The sequence below is a fragment of the Oncorhynchus clarkii genome, chromosome 12 (genome assembly GCF_045791955.1).
Source record: "Oncorhynchus clarkii lewisi isolate Uvic-CL-2024 chromosome 12, UVic_Ocla_1.0, whole genome shotgun sequence".
Lineage (NCBI taxonomy): Eukaryota > Metazoa > Chordata > Actinopteri > Salmoniformes > Salmonidae > Oncorhynchus > Oncorhynchus clarkii.
This window is the reverse complement of record NC_092158.1, coordinates 101,478,664-101,504,587: the sequence shown is the minus strand read 5'-3', so window position 1 is coordinate 101,504,587 and position 25,924 is coordinate 101,478,664. Positions and strand designations below refer to the sequence as shown.

At 44.8% G+C, this 25,924-nt stretch overlaps 2 protein-coding genes across 2 annotated transcripts in view; both read right to left on the bottom strand.

Moving 5' to 3' along the window:
* Positions 1-25,924, bottom strand: part of LOC139421752 (NLR family CARD domain-containing protein 3-like) — a 1,082,035-nt gene that overhangs the window by 310,877 nt on the left and 745,234 nt on the right. The window lies entirely within an intron of this gene.
* On the bottom strand, positions 7,903-25,600 carry LOC139421717 (N-alpha-acetyltransferase 60). Its single transcript, XM_071172830.1, has 7 exons — positions 25,387-25,600; positions 23,823-23,938; positions 20,858-20,987; positions 17,814-17,910; positions 15,157-15,277; positions 12,019-12,132; positions 7,903-8,059 (listed from the first exon to the last, which is right to left on the bottom strand). Exons 2-7 carry the CDS (start codon positions 23,930-23,932, stop codon positions 7,903-7,905), a joined length of 729 nt encoding a protein of 242 aa, XP_071028931.1. The 5' UTR covers positions 23,933-23,938; positions 25,387-25,600.

Genomic DNA, 25,924 nt, shown 5'->3' with positions numbered 1-25,924 from the left:
CTCCATGCGGCACGTTAGGACGACAAAAACAATTGTCTCCAAGTGCAAAAGTCAACGCAACATGACTTTACAGTAAAGGATTGACTTTTACCGAAAGATCTAGGAACAGATTGCCAGGCCATTGGTCGAGTTCCTCCTGGTAATTACTAGAGGGGAAACTCATCTATCATCCTGAACACCCACTTCCCCCACATACTGACCTCTGACATCAACTACTAAGGAAATTACCTTCATAACATTGTTAAATGTAACAAGACATTATTTATTTTAAAAAAGGCAATCTAATATTAATATGGGTTGTGAACTCTAGAATTGGTTTGCAAGCATGATATCTGTACAAAACACTAACGTGCCCTAACAAACAAAACACTAACGTGTCCTAACAAACAAAGCACTAACGTGTCCCAACAAACAAAACACTCCAACATGCCCTAACAAACAACACTAACGTGTCCTAACAAACAAAACACTAACGTGTCCCAACAAACAAAACACTAACGTGTCCCAACAAACAAAACCCTAACGTGTCCTAACAAACAAAACACTAACGTGTCCCAACAAACACTCCAACGTGTCCTAACAAACAAAACACTAACGTGTCCTAACAAACAAAACACTAACGTGTCCCAAAAAACAAAACACTCCAACATGCCCTAACAAACAAAACACTAACGTGTCCTAACAAACAAAGCACTAACGTGTCCTAACAAACAAAACACTAACGTGCCCCAACAAACAAAACACTAACGTGTCCTAACAAACAAAACACTAACGTGTCCCAACAAACAAAACACTAACGTGTCCTAACAAACAAAACACTCCAACATGCCCTAACAAACAAAACACTAACGTGTCCCAACAAACAAAACACTAACGTGTCCTAACAAACAAAACACTAACGTGTCCTAACAAACAAAACACTAACGTGCCCTAACAAACAAAACACTCAATCAAGGGACCCCACAGCATGACATTGTAAATTCATTTATTTTCATCTGAGCTGTTGGTACAAACGTTTAACATTGGGGCTTGTGTGTGTGTGTTTGTGTGTGTGTGAGAGAGAGAGAATGTATGTCTGATGATAACATGTGATGATTATAAACCAGAGGAACAGGAGCTGTGAAGACGTTCTGAAATCAACACAAGTAAGGTACCGGATGTAGGAAATCACAAACTAAACCAGACGCAGGAAACAGGAAACAGGACATGGTCGTATTCAAACTAAACCAGGAAACAGGAAACAGGACATGGTTGTATTCAAACTAAGCCAGATACAGGAAACAGGAAACAGGACGTGGTCGTATTCAAACTAAACCAGGAAACAGGACATGGTTGTATTCAAACTAAACCAGGAAACAGGAAACAGGACATGGTTGTATTCAAACTAAACCAGGAAACAGGAAACAGGACATGGTCGTATTCAAACTAAACCAGATACAGGAAACAGGACATGGTCGTATTCAAACTAAACCAGGAAACAGGACATGGTCGTATTCAAACTAAACCAGATACAGGAAACAGGAAACAGGACATGGTCGTATTCAAACTAAACCAGACGCAGGAAACAGGACATGGTCGTATTCAAACTAAACCAGACGCAGGAAACAGGAAACAGGACATGGTCGTATTCAAACTAAACCAGACGCAGGAAACAGGACATGGTCGTATTCAAACTAAACCAGACGCAGGAAACTAGACACGGCCGTATTCATTAGGCACCAAACAGTGAAGGACTACCTGAACTTATCCAGAAGGAAACACTCAATTTCATTACAAAGCATTTTCTGTTGCAAAAACACTTTGCTACGGTTTCCTAGTGTGCACAAATGAATATACAACAGAACAGGGTCATATTCATTAGGAATCAAACAGAATGAATACACCACAGAACAGGGTCATATTCATTAGGAATCAAACAGAATGAATACACCACAGAACAGGTGATTCATTAGGAATCAAACAGAATGAATACACCACAGAACAGGTGATTCATTAGGAATCAAACAGAATGAATACACCACAGAACAGGTGATTCATTAGCAATCAAACAGAATGAATACACCACAGAACAGGTGATTCATCAGGAATCAAACAGAATGAACAGGGTCGTATTCATTAGGAATCAAACAGGCTGAAACGAGGAGAGACTACCTGAACATGTCTAATAAGAAAACGCTCGTGTTCCGTTTGTGTAAAGCGTTTTTTTCCCCCGCTAAGGTGTGCTACTGATGAACACGACCCGGGTGTGTGAAGTTGTGAAGTTGAGGACATTAGACTGCACTACTTCCATTAAACAGCAGAGGGCGCCACAACAGTTCTACCATTGGTTGGGGAAAAGGGTTGTCCAGCGTACGTAGTACACCTATCAGTATACACAGTAATATAGCGATCAGGGTGGAGCTCCATTTCAATTCACTAAGTAAACCGAATTCCAAATGTTCTTTATTGAAAGGCATTGATGACAGTTGGAACTGGAATGTCAGTGAACATTCTCAATTGACTGGAATTTAAAAAGTGATTTTGACCCCCGACCCCTGGTAACCTCTAACATGATAGAAAAGTGATTTTGACCCCCGACCCCTGGTACCCTCTAACATGATAGAAAAGTGATTTTGACCCCCGACCCCTGGTACCCTCTAACAAGATAGAAAAGTGATTGACCCCCGACCCCTGGTAACCTCTAACAAGATAGAAAAGCAATTTATTTATTTAACACATTCATTAAAACATTAATTTGCTACTGGATCCAGGTAATGTGTTTTCTGCGTCACCATGTCTAGTCGTCCCCATCTGAACTGTCATACGTTGCTCTGTATAAAAAGGTGTATTGGAATCAAGGCTGCAGGCGACCTTGAAGAAGTGGTTTCTCATTCACAACGGAGAAAAGGATCCATTTGAAGTTCTAGTCAAATCAGCTGTAAAGAAGTGGTTTCTCATTCACAACGGAGAAAAGGATCCATTTGAAGTTCTAGTCAAATCAGCTGTAAAGAAGTGGTTTCTCATTCACAACGGAGAAAAGGATCCATTTGAAGTTCTAGTCAAATCAGCTGTAACGATACAAAGGTCGTCCCTTATTGAAGGAGAAAAAAAAAAAAAAAAACGTATTGAAAAAAAAACTGAAGGCAAGACAACGTTGTGTAAAAGACGTATTTAACAAACCAAGGGTCTCTTTCCTGTCCCTGTCCACATAGAAGACAACACATCAACAGAAAGAAATCAGCACAACATCTTAAATATATATTAAATAGAAAAGCAGATCAAGATGCACGTTTTAAAAACATCCATTCTTCTGCTGTGGGGAAAAAAAGGACATTATTATATTTTGTATTTACACTACCTACAACCAGATGAACTACTCCCCAAATGGAGCCCTGTTCCCTATATAGTGCACTACCTACAACCAGAGCCCTGATTGGCTAAACCCTCTGTGGTTACTGTAGTAGTGCACTACTTTTAACCAGAGCTCTGATTGGCTAAACCCTCTGTGGTTACTTTAGTAGTGCACTACTTTCAACCAGAGCTCTGATTGGCTAAACCCTCTGTGGTTACTGTAGTAGTGCACTACTTTCAACCAGAGCTTTGATTGGCTAAACCCTCTGTGGTTACTGTAGTAGTGCACTACTTTTAACCAGAGCCCTGATTGGCTAAACCCTCTGTGGTTACTGTAGTAGTGCACTACTTTTAACCAGAGCCCTGATTGGCTAAACCCTCTGTGGTTACTGTAGTAGTGCACTACTTTTAACCAGAGCCCTGATTGGCTAAACCCTCTGTGGTTACTGTAGTAGTGCACTACGTAGGGAATAGGGTGCCATTTGGGACAAACTCACACTGACTCTTAAGACACAAACGTATACCTGCGTGCACATCCGCGTTTTGGATGAAGGCTGTCGGACACAATAAAAACATTTAAAAGACCTCCTGATCAAATTATATTTTCAGTTGAACAATAGTGTCTCAATCCCAAATGGCACCCTATTCCGTGTTTAAGTGCATTACTTGTTGACCAGAGCTCTACATTGGTTCGTGGTCAAAAGTAGTGGACTAATTCGGGAACTGGATGCCGTTAGGGGTTCAGACAGTTTCTACGAGACCCACTCTGTTTCCATTTCATCAACATCAACAGGGGAAGGTTCCCAGACCCTGATTAACGGTTCCTATTTTCACAGCGCAAAAAAAAACATTGTGCAAAATTGAAAAAAATGACAGTAAACCTCATTATAATCTCGCAGTGAGATTTAATTTGAAAACTTTTCTTCAACAATACGCGTTATAAAAGAGACGATTGCCTCACCAGAGTTCAGTAAACTGAGCGATGCCTTAACAGACGTCTCTTTATAAACACACATTGAAGAAAAGTGTTAAGTGAAATCCAACTTCCAGATTTTAACAAGTTTAACCGTACATTTTTGCACATTGCTTTTGCACTATAAAAATGTGGCTCTAATGCTGCTATTGATGAGAATACATCTCAATTTAGGATCTGTGTCCAGACTGAGTCGTTTCTTCCTAAAATCAGACTGGTCAGTTAACTGGATCTGTGTCCAGAGTGAGTTGTTTCTCCCTAAAATCAGACTGGTCAGTTAACCGGTGCCATCAACACTACATTCAGTATTACCTCAATACACCCTCCTGTTTAAAGATGTTATCTAGACACCTAGTAGCGGTGCACAAACTCCGTAAACCTTCTCAAAGTTCCATGGTATTTAACAAATCCTAGTTGGACGATTCCCGTATTTCCTGCTTATCCGATCGCCATTCCAGGAATCGTCCAACCGGGAATTCTGTAAAACTTTGGAGTGTTGGGAAAGATAGAGGACTTCTGTAAAACTTTGGGAGTGTTGGGAAAGATAGAGGACTTCTGTAAAACTTTGGGAGTGTTGGGAAAGATAGAGGACTTCTGTAAAACTTTGGGAGTGTTGGGAAAGATAGAGGACTTCTGTAAAACTTTGGGAGTGTTGGGAAAGATAGAGGACTTCTGTAACCCTAAACAACACAGTGCTCCTCTTTAAAACATTATCTAGAAACGGTCTTAACTACACCTCGCTGAGTCCCAAATAGCACCCTATTCCCTATATAGTGCACTACATTTGACTAGACACACACTACACCCACACATATATATTTGGGTTATTGGGGGAATCTCACAGAGAGAGCAACTTCTACCATGTTATATTTTTTAATCTCTTAATAGAAACAGGCAGACATACAAAACTAAATGTCAGCTATGTTAAACATCTGGATTAAAACCAGACTGTCTGGTTGTCTACGTGAGCAGCAGAATGACAGACAGCCCTGAAGGGGACAGACAGACAATCAGCAGGGTTTCGGGTCAAAACCCATTTCAGATCAAAATTAGGTCAGGAAGGTCACAATTCAGACTTGAGTTTTACTAAACGTGGACGTCAGTAAAACAAAAACAAATGATTTACTGTGAGTCTACTCATCTCAAGTCTGAATCGGACCCAAAGTGAACCGAAAGTCAGTCTGGGAGGAATCCTAGTCCTTGAGATCTCTGTGCACACTTAAAAAGTAGACTTCTGTGTAGATCATACGTTGATGTCAATGGAAGATTTGTGTGAAAGTGTGAGCGCTGACCTCAACTCAGGATTCAGGATTTCAATGATTGTATTGAAATAACAAATTATTTTTTCTATGTGGATTCTGACTATTGACAAGGAGCATTTCAAATTGTCTGAACTGAAAACAGAGTTGACCCCAAGCCTACTGAATCATAACCCCGGTCCAGTTGAAACCAGATTTGATCCCAATCCTACTGAATCGTAACCCAGTCCAGTTGAAACCAGAGTTGATCCCAATCCTACTGAATCTCACCCCGGTCCAGTTGAACCCAGAGTTGATCCCAATCCTACTGAATCGTAACCTAGTCCAGTTGAACCCAGAGTCGATCCCAATCCTACTGAATCGTAACCCAGTCCAGTTGAACCCAGAGTCGATCCCAATCCTACTGAATCGTAACCCAGTCCAGTTGAAACCAGAGTCGATCCCAATCCTACTGAATCTCACCCCGGTCCAGTTGAACCCAGAGTTGAACCCAATCCTACTGAATCGTAACCCAGTCCAGTTGAAACCAGAGTTGAACCCAATCCTACTGAATCGTAACCCAGTCCTGTTGAACCCAGAGTCGATCCCAATCCTACTGAATCGTAACCCAGTCCAGTTGAACCCAGAGTCGATCCCAATCCTACTGAATCGTAACCCAGTCCAGTTGAAACCAGAGTCGATCCCAATCCTACTGAATCGTAACCCAGTCCACACCATTCCAGTGAAAAAGGTAACATTCAATCCCTATATTTCAATTCAGAGTGACCGGAGTCTACATGTGTTGACCCTCCACTACACCACTGGCTCAGACAGTAGAGTGGAGGGCAGCTACTGACAGTAGAGTGGAGGGCAGCTACTGACAGTAGAGTGGGGGGCAGCTACTGACAGTAGAGTGGAGGGCAGCTACTGACAGTAGAGTGGAGGGCAGGGCAGCTACTGACAGGGTGTATATATATATATATATATATATATATATATATATATACAGTATATATGTATTTATATATTAGAGGATATATGTAATGTACAGTTATAATACATTGTCTTTGTATGAGCTGTAGGACAGGATAGGACAGCTAGGGAGAGACGAGACGCTTGGTGTGGTGGACTGGGTGGCTTGGTGTGGTGGGCTGGGCTGGGCGGCTTGGTGTGGTGGGCTGGGAGGCTTGGTGTGGTGGGCTGGGCTGGGAGGCTTGGTGTGGTGGGCTGGGTGGCTTGGTGTGGTGGGCTGGGCTGGGAGGCTTGGTGTGGTGGGCTGGGCTGGGAGGCTTGGTGTGGTGGGCTGGGTGGCTTGGTGTGGTGGGCTGGGCGGCTTGGTGTGGTGGGCTGGGCTGAGAGGCTTGGTGTGGTGGGCTGGGCTGGGAGGCTTGGTGTGGTGGGTGGCTTGGGCGGCTTGGTTTAGTGGGCTGGGTGGCTTGGTTTGGTGGGCTGGGCGGCTTGGTTTGGTAGGCTGGGCGGCTTGGTGTGGTGGGCTGGGCGGCTTGGTTTGGTGGACTGGGCGGCTTGGTTTGGTGGGCTGGGTGGCTTGGTTTGGTTTGGTTTGGTGGGCTGGGTGGCTTGGTTTGGTGGACTGGGAGGCTTGGTTTGGTGGGCTGGGTGGCTTGGTTTGGTGGGCTGGGTGGCTTGGTTTGGTGGGCTGGGTGGCTTGGTTTGGTGGGCTGGGTGGCTTGGTTTGGTGGACTGGGCGGCTTGGTTTGGTGGGCTGGGCGGCTTGGTTTGGTGGGCTGGGCGGCTTGGTTTAGTGGGCTGGGCGGCTTGGTTTAGTGGGCTGGGCGGCTTGGTTTGGTGGGCTGGGTGGCTTGGTTTGCTGGGCTGGGTGGCTTGGTTTGGTGGGCTGGGCGGCTTGGTTTGGTGGGCTGGGCTGGGTGGCTTGGTTTTGTGGGCTGGGCTGGGCGGCTTGGTTTGGTGGGCTGGGCTGGGTGGCTTGGTTTGGTGGGCTGAGTGGCTTGGTTTGTAGGGTCTGGGCTTAGTGGCTGGGTGGCTTGGTTGGTGTTTGGGGGGTCTCAGCCCTCAGTCTTTCCAGGGTTCCGAGTGGTGGAGGGTCAGATGAGGTCAGAGGGTTCTGAAGAACACAGGGGAAGACCATGAAGAAAAACAGAAATGGGGAGAGAAAAGAAGGTGAGAGGGAGACAGAGAGACAGAGATAAACAGAGTGGGGAGAGAGAGAGACAGAGAGGAGAGAGAGAGGGGGGAGAGACAGAGATAAACAACGAGGGTAGAGAGAGTAGGGAGACAGAGAGAGAGAGACAGAGACAGAGAGAGAATTGAGTTAAATTAAAGTCAAACTACAACACATCGTGTACACCCCCCCCCCCCCCTCCCAAATACACACCTGTACTGTCACATGGTCCTGCTGTACTGGATACCAGTCTTGGATGCGATGCCGGACCAGGGTATCAGGCTACGGAGCAGAGACTGGGCCTGTCTGTAGAGTCTCTGGGGGATCGAGCAGGGACTGAGGCTGGCCAGGGCCGAGCCAATGTGTTGGATGTAGTCAGTGCAAGAGTACCGTCAAGGACTATAGGATTTATGTAGCAAGGTTGGGATCAATTACACAAATTCAATTCCAATTCTATTCCATCAATGTAATATTCTATAACAGTTCTTCAATTTATAATTTATTTCAACTGATCTCCAATTCCAGACTAACTCAAACTCTTAATGAACTAAGAGGGACAAGTTCTGGTAAACTAGATGTCCCCCTCAAACTCTTAACGAACTAAGAGGGACTAGTCCTGGTAAACTAGATGTCCCCCTCAAACTCTAAACGAACTAAGAGGGACTAGTCCTGGTAAACTAGATGTCCCCCTCAAACTCTAAACGAACTAAGAGGGACTAGTCCTGGTAAACTAAATGTCCCTTTTAAACTCTTAACGAACTAAGAGGGACTAGTCCTGGTAAACTAGATGTCCCCCTCAAACTCTAAACAAACTAAGAGGGACTAGTCCTGGTAAACGTCTAAATGTCCCCATCAAACTCTTAACGAACTAAGAGGGACTAGTTCAGGAATGTGTTTTCACATTAAAACATACAAGCCAAAGCTGTAAAACAGGATCCTAAATATAACCAATCCAACAAGTGAATATCAGAGCTGTTGAAGCTGTTCAATACAAACAGCATGAAATCATTCTGGAAATGCTCAATAATCTACTTCAATCTGTATTGGCTACTGTATTAACTATTATTATTATTGTCATTATTATTAAACCATGCTGGTCATCTAGGAACGTTTCAACATCTTGGCCATGTTCTGTTATAATCTCCACCTGGCACAGCCAGAAGAGGACTGGCCACCCCACATAGCCTGGTTCCTCTCTACCCAGTACAGCCAGAAGAGGACTGGTCACCCCTCAGAGCCTGGTTCCTCTCTACCCAGTACAGCCAGAAGAGGACTGGTCACCCCTCAGAGCCTGGTTCCTCTCTACCCAGTACAGCCAGAAGAGGACTGGCCCACCCCTCATAGCCTGGTTCCTCTCCACCCGGCACAGCCAGAAGAGGACTGGCCACCCCACATAGCCTGGTTCCTCTCTAGGTTTCTTCCTAGGTTTTGGCCTTTCTAGGGAGTTTTTCCTAGCCACCGTGCTTCTACACCTGCATTGCTTGCTGTTTGGGGTTTTAGGCTGGGTTTCTGTACAGCACTCTTTGAGATATCAGCTGATATTTTTAAAAAGCCATTATAAATAAACATGATTATTATACTTTATTGAGTTATCCATTTTCTCCAATTGGTTTGGCACATTGTGGAGAACAAAACTTCCTGCTCTAAAAACAATTACAATAATCCCCAAACCCCGACCTTTAAAAAAAAATGAGAGTTTGGGAAACAACTAAAAACACTTTTTATATCTCAACAAAAAACAATTGTAACATTTAAATGTTGTCAATTGCTTCAATGCACCGTTAGAAACAAGCTTCATAGTAGACACTGGTGGACCGTCCTGAGCCGTGGTCATGTGGGCAACACGCCCAGCTTCCCCACTGGAGACCAGGGTTCGATTCCCGTCTCCACCGATCATGTTGTGTGTCTGTCTAAAGCAAAAACACTAAAAAAAGGTAGTAACTCCATTAATTTAGGAGTTAAATTAACACTCAGTGTTGTAGAGACCTGAGTGTAATTCCATTCATTTAGGAGTTAAAAGAACACTCAGTGTTGTAAAGACCTGAGTGTAATTCCATTCATTTAGGAGTTAAATGAACACTCAGTGTCGTAAAGACCAGAGTGTAATTCCACTCTCCATTCATTTAGGAGTTAAATGAACACTCAGTGTTGTAAAGACCTGAGTGTAATTCCATTCATTTAGGAGTTAAATGAACACTCAGTGTTGTAGAGACCTGAGTGTAATTCCATTCATTTAGGAGTTAAAAGAACACTCAGCGTTGTAAAGACCTGAGTGTTGGTGTTAATAACCAGAAGTGATTGTGTCATTTTCACTCTGTGTAGAGTAGAATTCTCAAAACCACGCCCGTCATTATCATATTTCCCAGCATGCTTTATTGCAGGTGGATTTCTTTTTTGAATAGTTTGTTTAATACCTGTGTTTTTGTAATTGATCTTGTGCTGGCAAGCCGAGAAGAAAACCCAAGGGGATAAACATAAAGGAACAGTTGGTCAATGAACATTTTACTGTCGTTTTGATCATTCAGAATGTCAACACCATACTCATCTCATTTGTACATACTGTACTCGATACCATCTACTGTATCTTGCCTATGCTGCTCTGTACCATCACTCATTCATATATCCTTATGTACATATTCTTTATCCCCTTACACTGTGTACAAGACAGTAGTTTTGGAATTGTTAGTTAGATTACTTGTTATTACTGCATTGTCGTAACTAGAAGCACAAGCATTTCGCTACACTCGCATTAACATCTGCTAACCATGTGTATGTGACAAATAAAATTTGATTTGATTTGATTTGAGACTGAGACAACTACATGTCAACACCAGACAGAGACAACTACATGTCAACACCAGACAGAGACAACTACATGTCAACACCAGACAGAGACAACTACATGTCAACACCAGACTGAGTCAACTACATGTCAACACCAGACTGAGACAACTACATGTAAACACCAGACTGAGGAAACTACATGTCAACACCAGACTGAGGAAACTACATGTCAACACCAGACTGAGGCAACTACATGTCAACACCAGACTGAGGCAACTACATGTCAACACCAGACTAAGGCAACTACATGTCAACACCAGACTGAGACAACTACATGTCAACACCAGACTGAGGCAACTACATGTCAACACCAGACTGAGGCACCTACATGTCAACACCAGACAGAGTCAACTACATGTCAACACCAGACTGAGTCAACTACATGTCAACACCAGACAGAGACAACTACATGTCAACACCAGACTGAGTCAACTACATGTCAACACCAGACTGAGTCAACTATATATCTATTATTTACTTAAAAATTGCACTGTCGGTTGGTTAGGGCCTGTAAGTAAGCATTTCACAGTAAGGTCAACACTGGTTGGTTAGGGCCTGTCAGTAAGCATTTCACAGTAAGGTCAACACCGGTTGGTTAGGGCTACACTGGTTGGTTAGGGCCTGTCAGTAAGCATTTCACAGTAAGGTCAACACCGGTTGTATTCGGTGCACGTGACAAATAAACGTTGATTTTATGATATGTAATGTATTGATATAACGGGTTACATTTTAAGGATAATATATTAAAATTAGGCACTGACTGTGTGAAGGCTGCAGAATGGATAAGAACTGAAGGCAACAACAGTCTCTTGTCACTAGAAAACACAGCCACGGATGGCTCTTGTTCAATTCCAATTCAATTCCAAGAATGACTCGTTCAATTCCAATTCAATTCCAAGAATGACTCGTTCAATTCTGAATCAATTCCAATAATGACTCTTGTTCAATTCTAATTCAATTTCCAAGAATGATTTTCTTTTATAATTAGACTTTTAAAGAGAGCTGCAATTCCAATTCAATTCCAAGAATGACTCTTGTTCAATTCCAATTCAATTCTCCACTTCAGGCTTGAATTCCAATTCAAATCTCCACTTCCTGCTTGAATTCAAATTAAATTCTCCACTTCCTGCTTGAATTCCAATTCAATTCTCCACTTCCTGCTTGAATTCCAGAATTGTGCCCAGGGGAAGTCTACATACCAGTACACAGTCTTCACGTGTTGCCGTCTTCCATTTCTAAATAGGGATTACATTTGGATGATTTTACCACTGATCGACACAACCTACGCCACATTTAAAAAGTGAAATAAATATATAAATTACAAATAAAAACAAAGAATTATTGACTGCCAAAGGTCCCCACCCCCCCTTGCTGTGACAAGTTAGATCAGGAGCTCCACATGGACACACTGAGACTCTTCCCCCCCCGTACCCCCCAAACCAACAATCATCAACATCACACACACTTGTCCTCCCCCCAGTAGTAAAGGATATAAGAGCGTCCAGGGCGGATGCCCTCCGTTGATGTACAGTACGTAGGTGAACCCATCTTTCAGCACCCCTCGTATGGAGTAGTAGTAAGGTAGGTAGTGATGCTGCGTGAAGTCTCTGTTGGGATTCATTTCTTTTACATGATCATTTTACAACACATATACAACCAGTAGCTACAGTGGGGCAAAAAAGTATTTAGTCAGCCACCAATTGTGCAAGTTCTCCCACTTAAAAAGATGAGAGAGGCCTGTAATTTTCATCATAGGTACACTTCAACTATGACAGACAAAATTAGGAAAAAAATCCAGAAAATCACATTGTAGGATTTTTAATGAATTTATTTGCAAATTATGGTGGAAAATAAGTATTGGTCACCTACAAACAAGCAAGATTTCTGGCTCTCACAGACCTGTAACTTCTTCTTTAAGAGGCTCCTCTGTCCCCCACTCGTTACCTGTATGAATGGCACCTGTTTGAACTTGTTATCAGTATAAAAGACACCTGTCCACAACCTCAAACAGTCACACTCCAAACTCCACTTCTGGTGTCAAAGGACACAACATTTTAGACCTGCACCAGGCTGGGAAGACTGAATCTGCAATAGGTAAGCAGCTTGGTTTGAAGAAATCAACTGTGGGAGCAATTATTAGGAAATGGAAGACATACAAGACCACTGATAATCTCCCTCGATCTGGGGCTCCACGCAAGATCTCACCCCGTGGGGTCAAAATGATCACAAGAACGGTGAGCAAAAATCCCAGAACCACACAGGGGGACCTAGTGAATGACCTGCAGAGAGCTGGGACCAAAGTAACAAAGCCTACCATCAGTAACACACTACGCCGCCAGGGACTCCTAGCAGTGCCAGACGTGTTCCCCTGCTTAAGCCAGTACATGTCCAGGCCCGTCTGAAGTTTGCTAGAGAGCATTTGGATGATCCAGAAGAAGATTGGGAGAATGTCATATGGTCAGATGAAACCAAAATATAACTTTTTGATAAAAACTCAACTCATTGTGTTTGGAGGACAAAGAATGCTGAGTTGCATCAAAAGAACACCATACCTACTGTGAAGCATGGAGGTGGAAACCTCATGCTTTGGGGCTGTTTTTCTGCAAAGGGACCAGGACGACTGATCCGTGTAAAGGAAATAATGAATGGGGCCATGTATCGTGAGATTTTGAATGAAAACCTTCCATCAGCAAGGGCATTGAAGATGAAACGTGGCTGGGTCTTTCAGCATGACAATGATCCCAAACACACCGCCCGGGCAACGAAGGAATGGCTTCGTAAGAAGCATTTCAAGGTCCTGGAGTGGCCTAGCCAGTCTCCAGATCTCAACCCCATAGAAAATCTTTGGAGGGAGTTGAAAGTCCGTGCTGCCCAGCAACAGCCCCAAAACATCACTGCTCTAGAGGAGATCTGCATGGAGGAATGGGCCAAAATACCAGCAACAGTGTGTGAAAACCTTGTGAAGACTTACAGAAAACGTTTGACCTCTGTCATTGCCAAGAAAGGGTAAATAACAAAGTATTGAGATAAACTTTTGTTATTGACCAAAAACTTATTTTCCACCATAATTTGCAAATAAATTCATTAAAAAATCCTACAATGTGATTTGTTTTCTCATTTTGTCTGTCATAGTTGAAGTGTACTTATGATGAAACTTACAGACCTCTCTCATATTTTTAAGTGGGAGAACTTGCACAATTGGTGGCTGACTAAATACTTTTTTGCCCCACTGTATATCTAAAAACACATATACACCCAGTAGCTATATCTAAAAACACATATTCACCCAGTAGCTATATCTAGGGTCTTCAAATGGAAAATGACCCCAAGCATACTTCCAAAGTTGTGGAAAAATGGCTTAAGGACAACAAAGTCAAGGTATTGTAGTGGCCATCACAAAGCCCTGACCTCAATCCTATAGAACATTTGTGGGCAGAACTGAAAAAACGTGCGTGAGCAAGGAGGCCTACAAATCTGACTCAGTTACACCAGCTCTGTCAGGAGGAATGGGCCAAAATTCACCCAACTTATTGTGGGAAGCTTGTGGAAGGCTACCCAAAACATTTGACTCAAGTTAAACAATTTAAAGGCAATGCTACCAAATACTAATTGAGTGTATGTAAACTTCTGACCCAGTGGGAATGTGATGAAAGAAATAAAAGCTTAAATAAATCATTCTCTCTACTTTTATTCTGACATTTCACATTCTTAAAATAAAGTGGTGATCCTAACTGACCTAAGACAGGGAATTTTTACTAGGATTATATGTCAGGAATTGTGAAAAACTGAGTTTAAATGTATTTGCCTAAAGTGTACGTAAACTTCTGACTTCAACTGTATGTGAACTTCTGACCCACTGGAATTGTAATAGAGTGAATTATAAGTGAAATGATCTGTCTGTAAACTCTTGTTGGAAAAATTACTTGTGTCGTGCACAATGTACATGTCCTAACCAACTTGCCTAAACTATAGTTTGTTAACAAGACATTTGTGGAGTAGTTGAAAAACTAGTTTTAATGACTCCAACCTACCTGTTGTGGTAGAAGTGTATAGCAGGTCTCTACCTACCTGTTGTGGTAGAAGTATATAGCAGGTCTCTACCTACCTGTTGTGGTAGAAGTGTATAGCAGGTCTCTACCTACCTGTTGTGGTAGAAGTGTATAGCAGGTCTCTACCTACCTGTTGTGGTAGAAGTGTATAGCAGGTCTCTACCTACCTGTTGTGGTAGAAGTGTATAGCAGGTCTCTACCTACCTGTTGTGGTAGAAGTGTATAGCAGGTCTCTACCTACCTGTTGTGGTAGAAGTATATAGCAGGTCTCTACCTACCTGTTGTGGTAGAAGTGTATAGCAGGTCTCTACCTACCTGTTGTGGTAGAAGTATATAGCAGGTCTCTACCTACCTGTTGTGGTAGAAGTGTATAGCAGGTCTCTACCTACCTGTTGTGGTAGAAGTGTATAGCAGGTCTCTACCTACCTGTTGTGGTAGAAGTGTATAGCAGGTCTCTACCTACCTACCTGTTGTGGTAGAAGTGTATAGCAGGTCTCTACCTACCTGTTGTGGTAGAAGTGTATAGCAGGTCTCTACCTACCTACCTGTTGTGGTAGAAGTGTATAGCAGGTCTCTACCTACCTGTTGTGGTAGAAGTGTATAGCCGTGGTGTTGGTTGTCAGCACGTGGAGGTAGATGGCCTTGCAGTGGTCCTGGGCCGTGGTGGAGATGTGTTCCTTCAGACTGTCCAGCAGCAAGGAGCCTGGGAGGGGGAGAAGAAGAGAGTAGCAGGACAGTGAGCAACTGAGTGAGTGACTGTGAGTGAGTGACTGAGTGAGTGAGTGAGTGAGTGAGTGAGTGAGTGAGTGAGTGAGTGACTGAGTGAGTGACTGAGTGACTGAGTGAGTGACTGACTGAGTGAGTGACTGACTGACTGAGTGACTGACTGACTGAGTGACTGAGTGAGTGACTGAGTGACTGAGTGAGTGACTGAGTGAGTGACTGAGTGAGTGACTGAGTGAGTGACTGAGTGAGTGACTGAGTGAGTGACTGAGTGAGTGAGTGACTGTGAGTGTACCTAGGGTTGTGGCGGTCACAAAAACTGTCAGCCGATAATTGTCATGCAAATAACTGCCGGTGACACAGCCTACAAGCCAAGTCAAATAACTGCCGGTGACACAGCCTACAAGCCAAGTCAAATAACTGTCGGTCTCACGGTGAGTGACAGGATAATTAACATAAACACATTTAGCATCTCCTGGCTCCCACACACAGCCTACAAGCCAAGACAAATAACTGTGGGTCTCACGGTGAGTGAGAGTATAATTAACATCAACACATTTAGCATCTCCTGGCTCCCACACACAGCCTACAAGCCATTTTAAAAAGTCAAATAAATCCATGTAATATAGCCTACACTTTCACAATAAATGAACTATTTATTTTAGACAAGTCTAAAGAAGTATGATATGAAGAAAATGTAGTCTATTTCAGGAGAACAGAATAGCGTAGTCTGAGTTGTCCTTATTGTTAGGCCCTGATCTGGCTCTGCCATATGGCTGTGGGCGACACTAGTTCACTCAGCAGACAAGACATGCTTAGAATTCCCAATATCTTATATTATTTTCAAATAGGAAGAACACAATTGAACAAAGCTGAATAAAATATCAATATTTTCTCCAAACGATTTGAAGGAAGTGCGCACATTCGGCTATTCTGTGTTGAGCAGTTAAAGAAACAGGAATTCCTATATGCTTCATTTGGGGCGGCAGGGTAGCCTAGTGGTTAGAGCGTTGTACTAGTAACCGGGAAGGTTGCAAGTTCAAATCCCCGAGCTGACAAGGTACAAATCTGTCGTTCTGCCCCCGAACAGGCAGTTAACCCACTGTTTCTAGGCTGTCATTGAAAATAAGAATTTGTTCTTAACTAGTTAAATAAAATAAATAAATACATTTAGAGTTATTAAATGTAACTTTAGTTGTTCTACTAACGTTAGGCTATATGTTTAGATGTTTAATACATCTAAAGGCTGCATGATGAGACTAATGATGATTTGAAAAATGTTTGCTTAAAAAGGCATTGAGCTCTGCTAAGTTTGTTTGCGCAGGCTGTAGTCTCTCATTCACAATTTGACAAGCACTTGATAATGCCTCGTATTTCACAGCTGCATCCCCTTTGCGGCCATAACGCACCCTAAGAAAATATATCTGTGCCTTTTGTGGCCCGGAGTGCTGCGTTGTGACCTTCTCCCTGAGTGTGCTGCGCAATCCGAAGCGTCTCTCACTCACATGGCTCTCCGTCACGAGATCAAGGTCTTTCTCACAGGCTACAAGTGAAGACAGACACGTCAGACACATCGGGGATGCACCTGCGAGCGTCCTTATCCAATTCCGAGGTGCATATTGAAGATATTGGAAGAACTCTCCACATTCACTTTATCATTCAACTAGATGAGTAGGTCTGACAAACAGCAAAAGCACTAGCCTATAGAAAGCTGATGGGATCCTCATCTTTTTATTAGAGGCCATCACTCAGTTTTTTTCTCCAGCAATTGCATAGCCTATAGAAATGATACGCAACATGGGCTCTTGGGCACTCATGAAGTGTTGGATTATATTTTTCTAATACATTTGCATTGATGTCAGAGTGATTAGAGGGACAATAGAGTGCTGAAGTACCAGGCAGTTAGCAAGTTTGGTAGACTACGATTTTTTATTTATTTTACCTTTATTTAACTAGGCAAGTCAGTTTAAGAACAAATTCTTATTTTCAATGACGGCCTAGGAACAGTGGGTTAACTGCCTTGTTCAGGGGCAGAACGACAGATTTGTACCTTGTCAGCTCGGGGATTTGAACATGCAACCTTCCGGGTTACTAGTCCAACGCTCTAACCACTAGGCTACCCTGCCGCCTCTACACTCTAACCACTAGGCTACCCTGCCGCCTCTACACTCTAACCACTAGGCTACCCTGCCGCCTCTACACTCTAACCACTAGGCTACCCTGCCGCCTCTACACTCTAACCACTAGGCTACCCTGCTGCCCCATCATCAGCATCCGAGCTTGGCGAAGCCTAATTACCGTGACTACACGGCCATGTGGAATTTGACTGCCTTCATGACTCGTCAGAGTGGCAGTAAAACGGTCACTGCAACAGCTTTGTACCTTGTCAGCTCGGGGATTTGAACTTGCAACCTTCCGGGTTACTAGTCCAACGCTCTAACCACTAGACCTTCATGACTCGTGACTCGCCAGTGTGGCAGTAAAACGGTCACTGCAACAGCCCTAAGTGTACCTACCTATTCCATGTTTCCTGAACTCCTTCACCACCCCCAGACTCAGGATGTAAGCCACCTGGGTGTCCACGGGAAATCTAGAGGCTAGGATGTCTCCATCCTGCAGAGAGGAGAGGTTATACACAGCTATTAGTACTTATAAACACTGACTAACACCAGGAAATCTAGAGGCTAGGAGGTCTCCATCCTGCAGAGAGGAGAGGTTATACACAGTTATTAGTACTTATAAACACTGACTAACACCAGGAAATCTAGAGGCTAGGATGTCTCCATCCTGCAGAGAGGAGAGGTTATACACAGCTATTAATACTTATAAACACTGACTAACACCAGGAAATCTAGAGGCTAGGAGGTCTCCATCCTGCAGAGAGGAGAGGTTATACACAGCTATTAGTACTTATAAACACTGACTAACACCAGGAAATCTAGAGGCTAGGAGGTCTCCATCCTGCAGAGAGGAGAGGTTATACACAGCTATTAATACTTATAAACACTGACTAACACCAGGAAATCTAGAGGCTAGGAGGTCTCCATCCTGCAGAGAGGAGAGGTTATACACAGCTATTAATACTTATAAACACTGACTAACACCAGGAAATCTAGAGGCTAGGAGGTCTCCATCCTGCAGAGAGGAGAGGTTATACACAGCTATTAGTACTTATAAACACTGACTAACACCAGGAAATCTAGAGGCTAGGAGGTCTCCATCCAGCAGATGTATACCGAGCAACACAACCCCCATCCACCACTCTCCATTACTCTTCAACACCCCTCCATCCCCCCTCCTCCCCTCTCCACCTCATGCCCCCCCTCCTCCCCCCTCCTCCTCTCCACCTCATGCCCCCCCTCCTCCCCCCTCCTCCTCTCCACCTCATGCCCCCCCTCCTCCCCCCTCCTCCTCTCCACCTCATGCCCCCCCTCCTCCCCCCTCCTCCTCTCCACCTCATGCCCCCCCTCCTCCCCCCTCCTCCTCTCCACCTCATGCCCCCCCTCCTCCCCCCTCCTCCTCTCCACCTCATGCCCCCCCTCCTCCATTACCACCCTCCTTTTCTCCTCCACCCTTCCATCCCCACCCCCCTCCTCCTCCTCTCCACCCTCCTCACCCCCACCCTCCTTCTCTCCCATCGTCCCCTCCACTCACTCTCGTCCCCCCCCACCTCCCACTCCTCTCCCCCTACGGCTGCTTCGGGTCTAATTAGTAGGAGACTATAAACAGAATGTAGAATGTCAGCGTGTTCCATTTCAGACTGTTCCCAAGGAATGTGAGTGACAGGGATGTGGAACTAACGGCACTACTGGAAACACAACTACTATTATCAGTGTTATTATCAGTAATACAACTTCAGATTCCAAATGATCCTCATAGAAAACAATTGGAATGGATGTGTTCCTCCTGAATGAACTGAAATTTAAAAGGGATTGACCCCAACCCTGACTTTAATGTGATCCCACTAACAACGGTCTGTCAATACATTCAGCTTCCAACAATATGGGGTACATTCACAGTCTATAACAGACATCTCTCCTGAAAACATGTTCAATCGTCCTGTCAGTCAGTCAGGACCATCTCCCCCAGTACCACTCTGTGTACTGTCAGTCAGTCAGGACCATCTCCCCCAGTACCACTCTGTGTACTGTCAGTCAGTCAGGACCATCTCTATCACAGCACCCGTACCTGTCTGTGTACTGTCAGTCAGTCAGGACCATCTCTACACCAGCACCAGTACCTCTCTGTGTACTGTCAGTCAGTCAGTCAGGACCATCTCTACCCCAGCACCCGTACCTCTCTGTGTACAGTCAGTCAGTCAGGACCATCTCTACCCCAGCACCCGTACCTCTCTGTGTACTGTCAGTCAGGACCATCTCTACCCCAGCACCAGTACCTCTCTGTGTACTGTCAGTCAGGACCATCTCTACCCCAGCACCCGTACCTCTCTGTGTACTGTCAGTCAGGACCATCTCTACCCCAGCACCAGTACCTCTCTGTGTACTGTCAGTCAGTCAGGACCATCTCTACCCCAGCATCCATACCTCTCTGTGTACTGTCAGTCAGGACCATCTCTACCCCAGCACCCGTACCTCTCTGTGTACTGTCAGTCAGGACCATCTCTACCCCAGCACCCGTACCTCTCTGTGTACTGTCAGTCAGGACCATCTCTACCCCAGCACCAGTACCTCTCTGTGTACTGTCAGTCAGTCAGGACCATCTCTACCCCAGCATCCATACCTCTCTGTGTACTGTCAGTCAGTCAGGACCATCTCAACCCCAGCACCAGTACCTCTCTGTGTACTGTCAGTCAGGACCATCTCTACCCCAGCACCCGTACCTCTCTGTGTACTGTCAGTCAGTCAGGACCATCTCTACCCCAGCACCTGTACCTCTATGTGTACTGTCAGTCAGTCAGGACCATCTCTACCCCAGCACCCGTACCTCTCTGTGTACTGTCAGTCAGGACCATCTCTACCCCAGCACCTGTACCTCTCTGTGTACAGTCAGTCAGTCAGTCAGGACCATCTCTACCCCAGCACCCGTACCTCTCTGTGTACTGTCAGTCAGGACCATCTCTACCCCAGCACCAGTACCTCTCTGTGTACTGTCAGTCAGTCAGGACCATCTCTACCCCAGCATCCATACCACTCTGTGTACCGTCAGTCAGTCAGGACCATCTCTACCCCAGCACCAGTACCTCTCTGTGTACTGTCAGTCAGTCAGGACCATCTCTACCCCAGCACCTGTACCTCTATGTGTACTGTCAGTCAGTCAGGACCATCTCTTCCCCAGCACCCGTACCTCTCTGTGTACTGTCAGTCAGTCAGGACCATCTCTACCCCAGCACCTGTACCTCTATGTGTACTGTCAGTCAGTCAGGACCATCTCTACACCAGCACCTGTACCTCTCTGTGTACAGTCAGTCAGGACCATCTCTACCCCAGCACCCGTACCTCTCTGTGTACTGTCAGTCAGTCAGGACCATCTCTACCCCATCACCCGTACCTCTCTGTGTACTGTCAGTCAGTCAGGACCACCTCTACCCCAGCACCCGTACCTCTCTGTGTACTTTGGTCCGGCCCTTGATCTCAGCTACGATCATTCCCACGATGCCTCCCTTGAAGATGGCGGCGAGGGAGAAGAACTTCTTGTTGGATGTGATGTCATTATACCATGAGTCTGGGTACCTGTTGGGGGACAGGTGAGGCTCAGAGGTTAGATTCCTGCTGTGGTCACTCATATGGAAAATGCATGTCTAAGTCACTTGGGATAAAAGCGAATCGCTAAATGGCTTATAGGCCTAATATGCCTTAAGGTAGGTACAGGTGGTAAATAGAATGAGTAGACTTCAGCCGTTTACAGGTGACAGGGGACAGGTGAGGACAGGTGAGAGAAGGTGATGTAGACTTCAGCTGTATTAAGGTGACAGGGGACAGGTGAGAACAGGTGATGTAGACTTCAGCTGTATTAAGGTGACAGGGGACAGGTGAGAGAAGGTGATGTAGACTTCAGCTGTATTAAGGTGACAGGGGACAGGTGAGGACAGGTGAGAGAAGGTGATGTAGACTTCAGCTGTATTAAGGTGACAGGGGACAGGTGAGAACAGGTGATGTAGACTTCAGCTGTATTAAGGGGACAGGGGACAGGTGAGAACAGGTGATGTAGACTTCAGCTGTATTAAGGTGACAGGGGACAGGTGAGGACAGGTGAGAGAAGGTGATGTAGACTTCAGCTGTATTATGGTGACAGGGGACAGGTGAGGACAGGTGAGAGAAGGTGATGTAGACTTCAGCTGTATTAAGGTGACAGGGGACAGGTGAGAACAGGTGATGTAGACTTCAGCTGTATTAAGGTGACAGGGGACAGGTGAGAACAGGTGATGTAGACTGCAGCTGTATTAAGGTGACAGGGGACAGGTGAGAACAGGTGATGTAGACTTCAGCTGTATTAAGGTGACAGGGGACAGGTGAGAGAAGGTGATGTAGACTTCAGCTGTATTAAGGTGACAGGGGACAGGTGAGAACAGGTGATGTAGACTTCAGCTGTATTAAGGTGACAGGGGACAGGTGAGAACAGGTGATGTAGACTTCAGCTGTATTAAGGTGACAGGGGACAGGTGAGAACAGGTGATGTAGACTTCAGCTGTATTAAGGTGACAGGGGACAGGTGAGAGAAGGTGATGTAGACTTCAGCTGTATTAAGGTGACAGGGGACAGGTGAGAACAGGTGATGTAGACTTCAGCTGTATTAAGGTGACAGGGGACAGGTGAGGACAGGTGAGAGAAGGTGATGTAGACTTCAGCTGTATTAAGGTGACAGGGGACAGGTGAGAACAGGTGATGTAGACTTCAGCCGTTTACAGGTGACAGGGGACAGGTGAGAACAGGTGATGTAGACTTCAGCTGTTTTGAAGTGACAGGGGACAGGTGAGGACAGGTGATGTAGACTTCAGCTGTATTAAGGTGACAGGGGACAGGTGAGAACAGGTGATGTAGACTTCAGCCGTTTACAGGTGACAGGGGACAGGTGAGGACAGGTGATGTAGACTTCAGCCGTTTACAGGTGACAGGGGACAGGTGAGGACAGGTCATGTAGACTTCAGCTGTATTAAGGTGACAGGGTACAGGTGAGAACAGGTGATGTAGACTTCAGCTGTATTAAGGTGACAGGGGACAGGTGATGTAGACTTCAGCTGTATTAAGGTGACAGGGGACAGGTGATGTAGACTTCAGCTGTATTAAGGTGACAGGGGACAGGTGATGTAGACTTCAGCTGTTTTGAAGTGACAGGGGACAGGTGAGGACAGGTGATGTAGACTTCAGCTGTATTAAGGTGACAGGGGACAGGTGAGAACAGGTGATGTAGACTTCAGCTGTTTTGAAGTGACAGGGGACAGGTGAGAACAGGTGATGTAGACTTCAGCTGTATTAAGGTGACAGGGGACAGGTGAGAACAGGTGATGTAGACTTCAGCCGTTTACAGGTGACAGGGGACAGGTGAGAACAGGTGATGTAGACTTCAGCCGTTTACAGGTGACAGGGTACAGGTGAGAACAGGTGATGTAGACTTCAGCTGTATTAAGGTGACAGGGGACAGGTGATGTAGACTTCAGCTGTATTAAGGTGACAGGGTACAGGTGAGAACAGGTGATGTAGACTTCAGCTGTATTAAGGTGACAGGGGACAGGTGAGAACAGGTGATGTAGACTTCAGCTGTATTAAGGTGACAGGGGACAGGTGTGGTAGACTTCAGCTGTATTAAGGTGACAGGGGACAGGTGAGGACAGGTGATGTAGACTTCAGCTGTATTAAGGTGACAGGGGACAGGTGAGAAGAGGTGATGTAGACTTCAGCTGTATTAAGGTGACAGGGTACAGGTGAGAACAGGTGATGTAGACTTCAGCTGTATTAAGGTGACAGGGGACAGGTGTGGTAGACTTCAGCTGTATTAAGGTGACAGGGGACAGGTGAGGACAGGTGATGTAGTCTTCAGCTGTATTAAGGTGACAGGGTACAGGTGATGTAGTCTTCAGCTGTTTTAAGGTGACAGGTGAGGACAGGTGATGTAGACTTCAGCTGTATTAAGGTGACAGGGTACAGGTGATGTAGACTTCAGCTGTATTAAGGTGACAGGGGACAGGTGAGGACAGGTGATGTAGACTTCAGCTGTATTAAGGTGACAAGGGACAGGTGATGTAGACTACAGCTGTATTTAGGTGACAGGGGACAGGTGAGGACAGGTGATGTAGAGTTCAACTGTATTAAGGTGACAGGGGACAGGTGACGACAGGTGACAGGTGAGGACAGGGGACAGGTGAGGACAGTGGAGGACAGGTGACAGGTGAGGACAGGTGCCCTGGGTTGTGTTCAGTGGGGCTCAACAAAGCAAAGCATTTTGAAATGGAAAGTGAAAATCTGTTCTTATTAGACAAGTTAAAGTACCACTATAGTTTCACTCAGCTCTCTCTCTAGTGAACACAATACGATCATGTGTTGCTATTGGCCGAGTGGCGCAGTACTCACTCGATGGGGAACCAATCACCGCACAGCAGCTTGACGCTGCCTATGTCATCGTGGCAGAGGAGGCGGAGCTGGACTTCGCTGAGCGCAGTGGGGGACACCACGTCGGTCATTCACACCTAGAAAACGACCAATGCCAGGAGAGATACATTTATTAACTCCTACAACCCATCAATCACAGATCACACACACCAATCACACTGATCAATCTTCCATAACATTGTCTGCCATATTTTGTTTATATATTTATACAGAACTTTTAAAATGGTTAGTCAGCTGATTAATGAATTGCCAGGTGAATTGTCCAGGGTCCTTTTAAAATGGTTAGTCAGCTGGTTAATGAATTGCCAGGTGAATTGTCCTTGGTCCTTTTAAAATGGTTAGTCAGCTGGTTAATGAATTGCCAGGTGAATTGTCCAGGGTCCTTTTAAAATGGTTAGTCAGCTGGTTAATGAATTGCCAGGTGAATTGTCCTTGGTCCTTTTAAAAGTGTTAGTCAGCTGGTTAATGAATTGCCAGCTGAACTTTCCAGGGTCCTTTTAAAATAGTTAGTCAGCTGGTTAATGAATTGCCAGGTCAACTGTCCATGGTCCTGGATATGAGTGTTCATCCCAAATGGCACCCTAATTATTTTATGATTCACTACTTTGACCTGTGCTCTATGGGCCTGGATATGAGTGTTCATCCCAAATGGCACCCTAATACCTTTATAATTCACTACTTCGACCTGTGCTCTATGGGTTCTGGTCAACAGTAGTGCACTATAAAGGGAATAGGGTGCCATTTGGGAGGCACAGGTGGATGGAGAGGGACAGGGAATGATAGCTAGGACAGGCAAACAAACTTCTGAAACCTCTCTACTCTGCCCCTGGTGGCAGTAGCAACTGTCGTCGGTGAGGACGAAACCAGAGCTTTTAAAGTTAAATGCCAAAACAACCTAATCAGCAGCCCTAGTAAGGTGCTCTGTTATCAAGCTAGCTAACACTGCTAGCAAACTGACATCTCTGTTGTTCGGTTGACATTCCACAGTAAATTCAGCTAAACAAGATGCATTATTAGCCAATACCTTCCCCCTTTAGCTAGCGTTGGATATGTAGACTTGACTGGTTGTCAAAACAAGAGAGTTAGCTAACCTGGCTAGTTAGCTAGCTGTCTAGTTCTGAGGGGGTTCGCTAGCTGTCTAGTTCTGAGGGGGTTCGCTAGCTGTCTAGTTCTGAGGGGGTTCGCTAGCTGTCTAGTTCTGAGGGGGTTCGCTAGCTGTCTAGTTCTGAGGGGGTTAGCTAGCTGTCTAGTTCTGAGGGGGTTCGCTAGCTGTCTAGTTCTGAGGGGGTTCGCTAGCTGTCTGGTTCTGAGGGGGTTCGCTAGCTGTCTGGTTCTGAGGGGGTTCGCTAGCTGTCTAGTTCTGAGGGGGTTCGCTAGCTGACGTAGCGACCTACTTAGCTACGATTCCAGGCAAAATAAGTAAAGGAAATATAAGTATAACTGGACACCACTTCGCTAACTATGTCAGCTCAAAAGTGAGTAGAGGATAATGGCTACAATTAGCTGGGTAGCTAGCTGACCTTACCTTGTTTATGCGCTCGAACAAGAGGAAAGTGTGGGGTGAAATCCCTTGGGTGTCGTTTAAAGTGTTTTCTACAGTGGAAACACCATGATAAAACCCAAATTTGCTCTCTATTCAGAAAACCACTGACACTGGTCTCCCACCAATACATTAGCTGGCTAGTCAGCGTTTGCTAATTTGACAACTAGCCGAGTTGGCTTCTTCCTGTGTATGTCACATTCCGGAAGTCATTCAGCTTTGTGTGCGGAAATGTAGTTTCTCTGGGATATGGTTTTGTAGTTTAATTTCCCCAAGATGATTGTAACAAACATACTATACATTCAGACATAGGCATTATTTCTGTAACATGTATTTTAAATACGTATTTAACTACTCTTGAGTATGTTGTTTTTTTACACTGTCCCGAACTACAATGTATTTTATAACAAGATACATACAGACCTTTAATTTAATATTTACAAAATACTTTTCTATAAAAAAATATATATATATGTTTATTTTTTTTATATTTTTTTTTATAGCGGTTCACAATTTTGTCACC

Bases quoted from the DNA above. Each gene is read 5' to 3' on its own strand.
- LOC139421717 (XM_071172830.1), bottom strand. From the start codon at position 23,932: ATGACCGACGTGGTGTCCCCCACTGCGCTCAGCGAAGTCCAGCTCCGC. The intron at 17,911-20,857 runs GTACGGGTGCTG...TCCTCTCTGCAG, and splicing joins GGACCAAAGTACACAGAGAG to GATGGAGACATCCTAGCCTC. The intron at 15,278-17,813 runs GTAGGTACACTT...TCCCCCTCCCAG, and splicing joins GTTCAGGAAACATGGAATAG to GCTCCTTGCTGCTGGACAGT.